The sequence below is a fragment of the Sceloporus occidentalis genome, unplaced genomic scaffold, assembly GCF_023333645.1.
Source record: "Sceloporus occidentalis isolate IW3139 unplaced genomic scaffold, rSceOcc1.0.p SCAF_5, whole genome shotgun sequence".
NCBI lineage: Eukaryota > Metazoa > Chordata > Lepidosauria > Squamata > Phrynosomatidae > Sceloporus > Sceloporus occidentalis.
The window spans coordinates 104909758-104924402 of record NW_028316985.1 but is presented as its reverse complement, the minus strand read 5'-3'; the positions used below and the strand labels follow the sequence as shown (position 1 = coordinate 104924402).

Below are 14645 nucleotides of genomic sequence, written 5' to 3'. Positions count from 1 at the left end.
GTCCCAGTACAAAGTGTTGGTTATCACCTTTAAAGCCCTAAATGGCTTGGGCCCGGGTTACTTGAAGGAACGCCTCTCCCTGCATAATCCTCCCCACACTCTCAGGACTACAGGAAAACTGTTACTCAATCACCCTAAGGTGAGACTGGCGACTACTCAACAAAGGGCCTTTACGGCAGTAGCGCCTTCTCTGTGGAATGCCTTACCTGAAGGGATCCGCCTTAGTGGAACACTAGAAGCCTTTAAAAAGGCATTAAAAACCTACCTCTTCCTACAAGCCTACCCTCCCAATTCCTTCTAAGATTATCTTTCCCCTATTGACTCTGATGTATTGATATTCATGATTTTAACATTATTACTGTATGTTTTTAACTATGCTTTTGGATTTAATTCATCTTAATGTGTATTTTTAATATGTGAATTGTGGTACTGTTTTTACTGACACTTGTACACTGCTTTGATCTTGGGGAAAGAGGTTAATAAATAAACAATATTATTATTATTATTATTATTATTATTATTATTATTATTATGTTGTCCCCCTGATGATCTGACCTTTGAAAAGCTGTCAACTTTTGTGCCCTACTGTGCCCCAGACATAACATGAAGTCATGGGCTTGAGAGCACTGTGAGACATTCAAAATGACTAGCAGCTTCCCAGCTATGGCCTTTAGAGATACCCATGCCTAAAGGATCAGACAGACATGGGACTAGATTTCAACACCAGTGTATCCTATGGGTGATGGCTGGACATCGTCACCTGCCCAAAGATGCATGTGCTGCCACTTGTCTCAGTGGATGGAGGAGGAATGTGTTATTTTATTCTTATTGGAAAATTTTCAGTACCATTATTTTATGGTCCCATTATGTTCTTTGGGGGATAACACAAAAATTAAAGATCAGATTGGCATAAAATAAATTTAAATTAGTAAAGCTAACATTTGCTTAGCAGTGTAATATAAGTGACTCTGTGACAGCATTATATCACATGCCAATAATAAAAATGTCTGAAAATGACGACTGCCTGAAGAGGGCTTGAGAATCTTCTCTTGTCCACTGCAGAACCTAAACAAAGAATTTCTACCAAAGAACCCATACTGTTGCAAACAATACTTTGGTTTGTCCTCTGGCACACACACAGTTCATGTCAGTATATGCTCAGTCTGTAATCAGTAATGTTGGACAAAATGTGTTTGGGGAAGCTAATAAGCCTGATAAAATTTTGAGGAACAACAGACTTCCTGCAAACACTGTTTGAAAACTGCCAACTGTCATTTTGTTTCAATGCTATAAAACTATCAACTTGTTCTAAAGAGATCTCACAGCTTGAATCAGCTTGACAGCATCCCTCCAGCTGGCCCAATACTCGACACTGACCCTTGTGTTAGCCTCTCCCTTTATATTTTAAAGCAACCATGAAAAGCATTGGGTTTGAAAATGTGTCATAAAATGTAGCCCCAGCTGATCCCTACATTCCTGACTTTAAATATTCATTTATGGCAGATGACATTTCACTGATAACTGTACACTGCCCTCTTCACTTGCTGACAGCTAAAATTAGTTAGGACTTCAGGATATTTAGATTTTAAAAAAAACAAAACAACATAATCCTTTTTTGGAAACTCCAAAGAAGTTTCAGAATTACTTTGAAGGTAAATTGGAATTCCAACACATCGCCCCCTAATCCTCTTTGTAAATTGTAATATGGAAAAGTGAAATGCCTGTTGATGTCTAATATTCACCTTCTCTTACTGGAGGAAAAAAATGTATCTCTTTCTCTCAGATATTGGGACAGTTCTGAAAGTAGTTTCTATTCCTAAGGAGACCTGGCATGATCTGGAAGAAGTCTTGCTTGAAGAAATGACTGTCTTCCAGGTTAGTGGCTATAAAGATTTGTAATTTATTTTTGCTCTCTTTTCTTCACCATGCTTCCCAGATAGCTACACGCTGAATGTTTTGGTAAGGTGGAAAAGACCATGGAATCTTCCTCATTACATTGTCAAACAGAGACACAGTCACTAGCTTAAATAAATTTAGGAACTTTCCATGCAGTATCAGCTACTAAGAAAAACTGAGATTGCTATTACCACTGCCCCCAAGCCACTGCTGGGACATGCAGACCAATAGATACAACTGTTTGCAATTTACAGTGAAAATCATCTGTATATTTGAAAGCCTCTGCGCCCGTCTGCTCCACACAAAAATATACAAAATTAATTCTACATGTGGACATATGACATTATGACAAGGGCATAGTGAAAGGTTTGTTTTCAGATGTTAACAGTTTCTGTGACATGACAATTAAAGTTAATTTTGGTACATTACACAATTTGATTGTCTTAAAGCAAAAGTTGGCATAGATATAGAGCTGAATTTTCAAGATACTTTGTTTTTGTAAATGTATCTTGCCTTCTCTGGGATGATTGCAAAATGGAATGTAGGGTTGTTGTTTTTTAAGTGATCTTAGCTAGATCTGTCCATATGTTTACCTGATATACTTCATTAAATAAAAGAAAATAGAATAATCTTCTTATTGAAAGTACCTCATGGTCAATCAGCAGCAATCTTTTTTTTTTAAAAAAAAAATAACAATTTTTATATAAGCCTTTTTAAAAAGTCCTTAATCTTAAAGTAGGCATTCCCTCCTCTTTCTATTTCTGCCAGGCAGGCCTCTTCTCCTGCAAAATATCAAGGATTATCTATACAGAAAATAATTAATTTTTCCCCTTGAAATGGATCACACATTTATCTTACAGCACAAGTTTTGCATGAAAAAAGTCCCAGTTTTATCTCAGATATTCCTAGTCATGGCTGGAAAAGGCTCATCTCTGAAAGTAACCTGCTGCCAGTTATATATGATACTGAGCAAGATGAGACTTTGGTCTCAAGTGATATGAAGTAGCTTCCTATGCTATTTTTTTGATTCCCATTCAAACATATCAATCAGAACTAAGGATGGAAAAGAATTTTGGTGATATCAAGATTTCTGTCAAAGTTACTCACTTTCCAGGACTCATTCTAATACAGAGTGGAGCTTGTATAAACAATGCATGTCTATGGAAGACTTGTGGTATCCTTCATATTCATAAAACCATGTATTAAAAAAAAAACTTGTAGGCAAGTAAAATCCATACAGAAGAAACATACAAAACACTTTACTCAGTAAGGATGAAGTGTAGAAAAATGTGTATTTTAGGGAAAGGACATATATAAATTGTGGGAAATGTGTAGAAAAAATGCACATTAATTTCCATGTGGGAATTAAAAATCAAGTCTCACAACTTGGCACAAACAAAGAAAGTTGTGGGAATGCAGGTCCAATTGGAGAAATGCAACAAAACTGAGACTGAGAGTTTTTGAAATCCCTAATTAAAACTCATTAATTAATTGGTTGAAATTCCGCTAATTAGATTATGACAGCCCTGCTCTAAATATCCACACATATTTAGAGACACGTCTATGTCAAATTCTCCAATTATCTAGGAAACGGTAGTCTACAAAATGAGTTGACACATTTCTATTATGATTTGCTTCTCCCCCTCTTGCATTGCTGTTGCTATACTCCTTTGCCTCATGAACAGGCACCATATTGTTTGTGCAACATATTATAGAATTGTTTGCTTTCAACATGTTGTGCTTTAAATAGAAAGCAAAGCTTGTATGTGAATAAATAATTGACCAAGATCCCTGCGTACCTTGCTGGCAAGCCTCTGTTTAATTATGCAGTAAGGGTTTGAGCCTTGGTTTTAAACAAAAATGAATTATGAGAAAAGAAATGAAATCACAATACTAGCTGCTGTCTTCTTATTCCTTTCTCTTTTAAATGTAGAAAATAGTTTAATCATCATACAAAGTCCTGATGGATGTAGCTATTATTGCATGAACTCCTACCATGAATGAAATCCAATTAATGTCCAGTCACTCTATTAAGTTAGGAATGTAACTTCTACAAAGATGGATGATGCCCCTCCTGGGCTTGTTGGAAATGTTGCTTTGTCTCTTGTGAGAACATTCCCTAAATACTTGATGTGTAGAAAGTGGCCATCGGGATCCAGTTCTGAATATTGGGTTTGGAAATGTGGTTTCCAACTTGAGACTTAGAAGAATGGACAAAGACTGGATGGGCACATTAACGAGGCCAAATCTATAGCAGTATCTGGTAAAAAGATGCAAGCCCAGGGTAGAATTTGACAAGTCATGGAGAGAAACTGATGGACCCAGGGAGTGAGACCAACATAGCATGGAGGAAGTTTCAGGGAGTATATTGTAGTAAGGATAACAGTTAACCAACCCAGCCTACCTTCCACTTTGCCAGTGGAGTTTATCACATGGGATGAATTTATCTTAATTTTGAATGAAAAGAAAGTGGGGCCAGAACACATTCACGTGAATACACTAGTTCAGCGAATTTACGTGAATTTGAATTGTGTTCGAACTGACTCACCATTGCCTGAAAATAGCTTGCCATTGCCCGAAATTGCATGTGGTAGTCTAAGGCGCAATAATGTGAAACCCCATGATTGCGTTTGGACTGACTTCCCATAGCCCGAAATTGCTTGTGGTAGTCTATCACGCAATAACATTAAACCTCATGATTGCATTTGAATTGCCATTGGATTATACTTCCAATCTCCCTTGTCTGATAAACTCCAGTGAAAAGTGGATGGATGTAGAGATGTGAAAATCTCAGTCTCAATTTCATTGAGTTTCTCCACATTTCTCCTACCTGCATTTTCTTCCCATCCCTGTTTCCTATTGAGTGCAGTATTTGTGTTTTCCAATCATACTGAAGCTCATGCAAACTTTATAAGAACGTTTTCTAATTGTACATCGACTGTACAATATACATGATATAAGCAAAGTTCATCCATTGATTGTGTATTTTTCAACTACATTCATTTTAACAGTACAAATTCTAAAATATGAAAGGGGTGTGCATTAATTTTCAGAAATTTATCCCAGTGTGCAAACCGTTCAGCCAAAGCACATATTTTCTTTCAACAAGTCATGACAGGTGCAAAAAAATATATGTTACATTCATCAAGACACTTGAGTCTCAACAGAATTTCTTTCTCTCCCTAGCTGAGAGAAATTTACAGTAGGAACACGCAGAGCAATATGAAAAATAGTCAAATTCCCGCCATCTTTTCCAGCAGCCCCATGTTTAAGGAAAGTGGCCACAGACACTTTTCTTGTTGCTATGATTCCAGATCATTGTTTGAGGTGGGAAAGTAGCAAAGGGAGTATGCATTTCATGCATCACTTTGTTCAGAGGGTAGCAGAACTGATCCTTCCTTGCCATAAAGTATATTTGCTCTTAGAAGATTATCACACATGGACTCACGTCTGGGAATCACTGGGGAAACGTTAGGGAAGCGTGCATGTGTGTAACCCGGAAGCGCTTCCCCAGCATTATGCATTCATCAGCTCCCTCTAGCATCACTCTAGGACCTTACCGCACAAGAGCTCCACGGAACGGCCTGAGAATGGAACAGAAGGGGCCTGAAATGAGTGTGGAATAAGTGGGGGACACATTTACTGCACAGAGAAGTCCCACAAACATTCTATTCCCTTTCCTTCCATTCTCATTCCATTGCAGAGGATGCAATTTTGGAGAACTGTTCAGAACAGTTCTCAAAAATCACCTCCTCTGGAACAGAATGGGAACAGAAGAGAGGGGAACAGAACAAGTGAGGGACTTCCTTCTGTGCAGTAAAATGCCTCCCCCAGTCATTCCATTCCCTTCCTGGCTCTTCTTGGACCATTCTCAGGCAGTCCCAGGAGCCCTGTGAGGTAAGGTTCCTTGTGTCATGGTATCGTTCAGGGAGAGGCAATTTCCTATTAACAGAAACTTTGAGTTAATAGCAAATTGCCTTTACCTGAACGATTCCATGACACTAGAGGGATGCCAGAGGGAGCTGGCGATTTCATGATGCTGGGGAACTGCTTCAGGGTTACACACACACACACTTACCTAATGTTTCCCCAGCGATTCCCAGATGGTGAGTCCATGTGTCATAATCCTCATAGAACACTTTCACCAGTTGCTAAGGCTTTAATCTGTGACTCCTAACTCAAATTAAAGCCTTTGAGAGAGAACCAGAAAACCATTCATGTGAGCTTTGAACTACAGTATATGTAGTTCCAAAATAGAAAGCTTTTAAGGTCTACATTTAAAAGTAGTTTAATGAGGAGTACAACTGGCTCTTCTTGGAATTCAGGGTGTTGCTCTTCTAACATAGCAGGTCTTCACCCTATACGGATATTCTCACAAATTGTAATTTGGCACCTGAAAATTATTGAATGACCAGGAAATATATATATATATGACAAGAAAACATTCTGTGTTTATCCATGCAAGTCCCTATGCACAAAAACACATCACTGCATCATGCATACTTACTATTCTTTTTTTATTTAGCTTTATTAAATAAGGAGATTTCTTCTTTCAGTGCCTTTCATTAAAATCAAAGTGAAGTGGGGATGATACCTGCATCCAGCATGGGAAAACAAACAAAAGGGAGGGGGGGGGGCAAATTCATATTGCCTTACCCTGCCTGGACTGGCAGTTGGGAGGGGTAGAATGAAGACCAAGGCAAAGGCAGTAGCTGGCCTAGCCCAGTAAATACACCTTTGCTATTCATAATATTGATTGGCCGAAGAACTGAAAAAAAGAAAAGAAACATAAATTAGGAGAAGTGAGGAGAAGTAAGTGATGGAAGCTCTTAGTTCACATTGTTCACATGTTACTGAGAATTTACAGTCAACAACACTTAGCGTGACTCTGGGTTCCTTATCAGCTAACATAAAATATTTTGACCTCATTTTCATTGCAGGTGCAGATGAAGTGTGAAGGCTTTTTAAAAAAAATTCCAAAAGAACTGAGTCCTGTATAGAAACCTGATATGAAATTTCACTGTAACCCATCACGTTTGAGTTTTCACATATCCCTGGGGTGGATGGATTTAATTTTCTGTCACCAAAGAATGAAGTTAACAGGCTGGGTTGCCATACGCCAAAAACAATGCTTTTCATTTACAATTCCAGTGAAACTGAAGGCATTCCAGATGTATTACATTGATAACAAATGCCATTTTAACCTGATTTGTGCAGTGTCTCCCTGAACAGCTGAGCAAACATTTCAGTGTAATCTGTAATGGATGCCATACAATACCATATTTAATAACCCATTTGCAATGGAGAGTGTGCATGCTTAGTATCCACTGAGCAACATCTAGTTCTCTAAAGGATTAGTGGGGTAAACTATGAAAGCTTGGTTTGAACTCTGGGAATATACCTGGATAAAAATTGGAACCATAAGAAACAGTAAGATGTAATGCTTGAATGAGTTCTATAGATAGTTCATATTAAAAAACAATAGCAATCATGTACTGAATTCTCCCCCCCCCCCCACATACACACACACACTGAGATATTTACCAAAGTGTTATCACCACAACTCCAACAACAGCATTTAGTGATGTGAAACAAGAGATCATAAAATAAATGGAGTGAGTTTGTAAACTCTGAACAAGAGGAAACTGCATAGCTTCAGTTGAATCTGAAAATATGGTTAACAGTATGAAGGGAAGGGAGAATTTGGGGATGAAAGAAGAGGGAAATGTACTGACCTTGGTTCCCAAGTTTCAGGGAGCTGTAGAAAATTTGCTTATTAGTTCATGGACTGACCCACTCAATTGTGTGAGCCATGATGATGATGATGATGATGATGATGATATCCTGCCTCTCTGTGCAACACAACCAGGGTGGCAACAATATTATTCCAGTGTGAATGTCATTAAAAAAACAACTGCAAGATAGTCATCATCTTTAAGAAAACAGCTACTGAAAGCAAATTTTCAATATAATTCTCTTTTCTAGGAGCCTACAATGATTTCAGCCATGAAGATTTCCACTAAACAGGTATAGTGCACATCACCTTGCTGTCTTTAAATACTTGTTGGTCTTGCATATTAGAAATTTAACTTTGCTCTCTTAGTTGCTATCAATGCTACTTCCATCCCACTTCTTATTTACCCATGTTTCTGGTTTTTCTCACAGAAAAATTGACAGACAAGGAAAAAGGGAAATCTTTATTTATGTGTTGCTAGCAATTAAGAGAAAAATGAAATGATAATGTATTATCTGCAATAAATGTTGTTGTTGTTGTTGTTGCTGTTGTTGTTGTTGTTGTTGTGTGTCTTCAAAATGTTTCCAGCTTATGGTGACCCTAAGGTGGGGTTTTCTTGCCAAGATCTGTTAGAGGAGGTTTTCTTGCCAAGATCTGTTAGAGGAGTTTGCCATTGCTTTCCCCTGAAAGATTAAAGTATATGACTTGTCCAAGGTGACCTGGTGATTTTTTGGCTGAGCTGAGAATAGAACCTTGGTCTCCAGACTCATAGTCCAGTTCTCAGTCCACTACACCACAATGTTCGAAATCTTTCTGCCTCTTCCTTCATAAAGATTGACAGTGTGCTCAGGCATATATAGTCTGGGTGGGCTATACAGATGGGTGGCTAGATGCCACCCCTATATGCCCTGGATCGGTGCCACAGCAGCTGCATGCTGTGGCACCGATCCATACTCCAAAGGAAGCTACTCTGAGAAGCTTCCTGGAAGGGGCATCATTGGTGCACTTGCACACCATGATGACACCCCTTCTGGCCAGCGCCATTGGGGTGCTGCATCCCATGGACACCATCATGGTGTGCACCATATGGATGGGCGGGCGCCATGATGGCAGCCAAGTGGCTGAACTAGGGCTGGAGGTGTGTGGCCCTATTCCACAGTCAAGCCAGCAAAAAGTGCCAGTCTATACTGCCTCTAACTAATAAAAATCTGGCTAATTATCCAAATGCTCAGAATGGGAGAGTTAAACCTTATTCATGGAAGACAGGAGAGAGTCATTACTTCAGTTCATCTATTCTGTTTTCTCCACACAAACTGGCAGTAGCTCTCTAGGGTCTCAGGTAGAAATAGCCAATTCTTCCTGGAGTTATTAGGCACTGTACTTAGGACCTTTTACATGCAAAGGAGGTTGTCTACCATAGGAACTTTGGAGACTGCCTTTTATTGAATAAGACCATTAGTCCAACTAGCCTAGTACAGTCGACCCTCCGCTTTTGCAGCGGATCCGTTCTGGACCACCATCCCCATGAAAATGGAAATTCATATGTATTCAAGCCCTATAGGCTTAAATGGGGCACACCCCTGCGAGCATACAGGGTGTGCCCCATTGGAGTTAACAGAGGTCACCCCTCCGTGTATAAGAGAATAATGATAATAATAATAATAAACTTTTATTTCTACCCTGCTTTTTGTAAAGACAATCAAAGCTGCTTACAATGCTAAAAGAATATACCATATATACACAATACCCCCCTTAAAAAAGAATTAAACAGTTTAAGGTTGAAATTACATGAACAATTAAAACAATAACAGTGGGCAGAGTCATCAGATATATGTGGGGGGTCACTACATGGCCAAGTAATTTATTCTGGGAAGGCCTGCCAGAAGAGATCCATTTTAACAGCTTTCTTGAAGCTATCTAGATTAGTGATTTGACAGATCTTGTCTGGCAGGCCATTCCACAGGCTGGGAGCGGTTTCAGAAAAAGCCCTCTGAGAGGTCACAGTCAATCTGGTCTTTATAGGCTGCACTAAGTTCCTCTCAGAGGACCTGAGATGACGGGGTGCATTGTATGGAAGTAGGTGTTCCTTTAAATAAGTTGGGCCCAAGCCATGTATCCATATAGGGCTTTAAAGGTAATAACCAACACCTTGTACTATGCCCAGAACACGGATCTCATGTCCACAAGAAAGGAGGGGCAACTGCACTGTCCACTCTGACTGAGAGTGATGCCTCTCTTTCAGGCAGGATTCTTTCCTAGGTCTTCGTGGTAATCACCAGTGATCTCCCATCCAAATACTAATCATACTTGATAAGGCATGATTATATGTGTTCATGGTAGAAGGGTGGTATAAACTGCTGAGCTTAGGACCTTACAAATATATAACCCTATGAGCTAAATCTAGATTTGCCCATTGCTTAGAATAGGTCCTATGAAATAAGTGAAATAAGATAGTATCTTGAGTGTCAATTATTTAAATGGGCCTACACCAAACATCATTAAGTCTGGATGCAACCCCATTGCTAAATCTTATTATTTGCCTAGAACAGACTCATTAAATCAATGGGGTTTGCCTAAATTCACTCACTATGCACTAGTTAATTCAGTGGCTCTATTCTAATTGGAAAACACCAATAAATTTCATACTACTAATTAGTTCTGTCACTTTTCTAATTTCCCAACAAATCCTTCTTGTTGCTTTATGTTGTATTTTCAAAAGGAAAGTAAAACAAAGATGCATGTGCTGAAGGTCACTGATATTGCTTTCGATGGGAAAGATGTAAATCAATTTCTACAGTTTCAATTCTGTACTGTCCAGCTGGGAACCCCACTGTATATTGGAACCTTGCCTAAAATCAATGCGTTTGACATGAAATATTTTGTTTGAGACCTCTTTCCCTGCAGTTTATCACCTAAAACAACAAGGGGGGTGAGAAGTAAAAGAATGTGCTATTATAGAGAAAACTATTTTCAAAACAAAGCTGTCAAGTTTTATATATACGTATGTTCATATGGTACCAGAATGCTCTGCTTTTGATTATTTTTACAAGTACATTCTTTTTAAAGGAGCCGATCACAAGTATAATGAGCCATGCATTTAAGTACAACTTCTCGATCAAAGACCTGTTTATGTATTCAGGAGGGATTACAATTCTCCCTGATCCTCTGGAAAACAAATTTACAGTATTAATGTTCTCTCCAGCTAAGAAAGCTCAGGTTATTCATAGCAAGTGAAGTGCCAGTCTAGCCTTGAGTGAAGCATGTGTGGCTGGAGGGGGGGGGGGGACAACACTTACTTGTGAGACACTGACAAGCTGCTGGCATGACACATCTAACAAAGGTGTTTTTGAGAGCATGTTGATTCCTGATCCTAGAACACTCCTGTCTCCTCAATGCATTGTTCTTTGTGTGCTGTGTGCTATGGAGACTTCATAGTATGAAGTGATTAACTTTATGCCCCTTTCAGAACAAAAGATTACTATCAAAACAGCTTCCTCAGTTTTATCCTTTTATTGAAACAAAATTTCCTCCCATTCAACTGGAGTGAACAGAGGAACCTGCAGTTACAGATGTGCAATGTGAGCACTCAGGGAACCGTCTAATTAAAAGATTGTATGTACAGTGCTGTGTAAATTTACAGAGCTAAATAAATAATAATAACAACAACAACAACAACAACAATAATGGGGCACTCACCAGCTTCTGGACTGGAGCCTTTGTGTTTTCCTTTCTACTTTGCTATTGGACCACATGGTTTGTAGATGGTCCTTTTTGGCCAACAAACTCTTGGATATCCTGCCAGGTCACATTCATTCTGGTAGACTAAGTGGTGGTTTTATGCCTGAAGAGACATCGTACTTGGCAATGTGGACATAAAAACAATCATTATCGCCACTATAATGGCAAACACCAACACCACTTACAGTCATTCAGACCCCTGAATACAGAAAAATCCAGTATATAAGATACAATGTGGATGGATAGGCAAACAAATGGACACATGGGCTTGGATTATTACAACATGGAGCGGGGAAGTGATGCCTATAAAGATTCAGGTGTCTGTGTTCAGCTGCACGTTGCAGCTGCCCACAAAGGAAATGTGCTAATATCCATGTTCAATAGAAAATATATATTTTCTTATAGAAGACATAGGCACATTCCTTTAAAAAAATACAAGAAAAGTGTATGTGGCAAAGTTGCACAGAAGCTGAAGTTCAACGAGTGAACAGAAAACAACAGAGAGCTTTCACTTTTTGTCACATTATGGCAATAGCCAATTTTCTGATAGATATAGATTTATAATAATACCTTTTCAGAAAATTGCTGATTCTACTTACATTGTTCTCTTCTCTCTACAAATAGCAACAGCTCTATATTGGCTCAGCTATTGGAGTGTCACAGCTTCCGCTGCACCGCTGTGATGTTTATGGGAAAGCATGTGCGGAGTGCTGCCTTGCTAGAGACCCATATTGTGCCTGGGATGGCTCCTCATGCTCCCGTTACTTTCCCACTGCTAAAAGGTAAGAAATAACTCCTCCATTACTTCCCTAATCTCCTTCCTTAACTGTTTCAGGCCCATAGTTGGGGGTGGCATCATGTTACTGGGTTAGTGAACCCACTCCAGGTTTTAGTCTGATGCTGTTTGGAGGGCTAGGGTTCATTACTTTAAAAGATAGTTCCTTTAATTTCTAAGATCTAGAAAGAATTCACTACCCCCCTGACATGAATGCCACCAGCCACTACAGTTCAAGTGATATCTTGATATTGCTGTGACTGTTTTGAATGTACAGATGTAATGAACTGAACAGCATTCAGTTTTCAGTCATGGCAAGCCTGGAAGCTTGCAAACTAGACAAGATAATAGCAGCTTGTAATATCTAGTGGTGAGGGGTGTATTTCTCCTGACCATGAATGTTCTATTTAGCAATCCCACCCAATCTCCACTGAGAGACCAAGAATTAGACTGCCACCTTTTTTAAAAAAGCCAAGTTAGCTAATGGTAAGTTTTGTTTTCATTATCTGAGTGGTTCTATAAGTGTGTCATTTTAGACTTACTCTTCCATTTTATGTGGTACTAACTAAAAACCCCAAAAATTGTTCTACAAACCCAAACAGCAGCTTTCTGTGAGATAGGCATTCCCTTGTGCCCCATGGCAAAGCATTTTTGAAACTAAAGGAAATGACACAGAGGTCTGTAAAACAATTTAGGGCAGCTTTTCACTGTAAGAAAGGTTAAAGGGAAAAAAACTATTGGAAATGGTCATGTCCTTGAGTACTCCTAGGAGCAATTTTGATTCTGGCTGTTGATCTCTTTGAGTTTGCTTATTTTGTGGTTATTAAAAGCAAAGGTGAGGCCCTGAGATGTTGCTGATTTTGCAAGAGATGGTTAAACAAGTAGTGATATTTGTATAGGGAAAATTGATGTTTTAGAACAAAACAAGTGATATATCAATTCTTGGGTGACTAACGGTAATGCCAGCTTATGCTTCGTGAAATGGCTGGTGGACACTTGAGTAAACCACTCTGATAGCCTTTTGGCTGAAGAGCAGGGTATAAATAATAATAATAATAATAATAATAATAATAATAACAATAATAATTAAGAATAAAGTCATAATGGAAAGAGCAGCAACAACAACAAAAAACCCTTTCATTGCAGTTTGCAAGCCTACAGCCCAAGAATGTGATTGCATAAAGGTTGCCAGACTCTTAGCAGGATGCAGCTCTGTACCTTCTGTTTCTGTAAGAGTTTCCAAAGCAATGAGGCAAAATGAAGAACAGCAAGTCTTCAGATTTCTTCTGCTATCCTCTATTCCCTTCTTTCCCAAGTCCCCTGTGAAGATTATCTTGTTACTTTGGGAAAAAAAAGTAACATTTGCAAACATAACTTGGGTTTATTCGCTGAAATACAGCTGACTCTTCACCCAAGTTCAGATTAGTTTTTAATAGCAAATCTTAAGCCCTGATTTATTAGAATTTACATTCAGGAAAATAATTCCTTTAAATGAAATGAGATGGTGTTTGAGTGGAACTGGTATTTATTTCTATTGGTTTAACTCAAAGCTGTATATGACATGCTCCAGGAGAAGACCTTCCCAAGGTGAGATATAAAAAATAGATACATCAGATACCAATAAAAACATTAAGACATTAAAACAGTAGTAGCAGAAAAAACACAGTGCCACATATATTGCAAGTGAGGCTTGATTTGTATTACACTTTTGGGAAAAGTCATGTATGAGTTCATTTCACTGGAGCCAAGCAAGACCAATTTAGTTTGAATTCATTTTTAAAAGAATTCTCTTTTTAAGATTTTTCTCTTTTATGATGCTGAATGTTTTAGACTTACATTATTCTTCCTTCTTTTTTAAAGAAGACTTTTACAACAGAAAGCTGAGGACTATAAACAATTGTGATTCCCCCCCCCCCCCCCTTTGGCTTCTGCTTAGATGATTTCAGGACCTGGAAATCCATTATTCAGTCCTCTAATCCTCTTTTCTCTCCCCAATCATTTCCTGTCTTCTCATTCCTTATATGTTTCTTTTCTTCTTCAAGTGAAGCATTCAGCCTCTAACAACATCTTAGTTTGCCCTATCCTTTTCTTCTACTCTGAGCCATCCTTTTTTATGGATTCAGGGAGGAGGAGGTTGTGCCACTGCTGTTTTGTGACAAAAGAAACAGACAAAGCGACTATAACAGTAGTAATCATACTGAATACATACCAGCATTTCAAATGGTTTTGTTTTCTATAAAATGTTTTATTTTTTATGGCACAAATTAGAGAAAAGTAAGAGATTCATTTGAAGGTATAAGATTGCTTAAAGCAACATTACTTTGCATTATAATTATTATAGTTTTAACCTAATGAGGCTTTGAACATAGCAAATAGCAATGTTTTGACCAACACAAATTATATATCCCATTTTATGGACAGTTTTGTTGCAGATTAGTGGAGTCTTTTTTCCCCTCAGCGCACCTAAGATTTAACCTTATTCTTATTTTCCTTAAGCTTATA

At 38.5% G+C, this 14645-nt stretch overlaps 1 protein-coding gene across 2 annotated transcripts in view; it reads left to right on the top strand.

The window, feature by feature from the left end:
* LOC149312620 (semaphorin-3A) overlaps positions 1-14645 on the top strand; it is a 221756-nt gene that overhangs the window by 194867 nt on the left and 12244 nt on the right. For both annotated transcript variants that reach the window (XM_089525014.1, XM_089525015.1), the window contains exons 12-14: positions 1784-1875; positions 7882-7923; positions 11993-12150. In XM_089525014.1, the coding sequence (XP_089381140.1) occupies positions 1784-1875; positions 7882-7923; positions 11993-12150 (292 nt within the window). The remainder of the gene's footprint in view (positions 1-1783; positions 1876-7881; positions 7924-11992; positions 12151-14645) is intronic.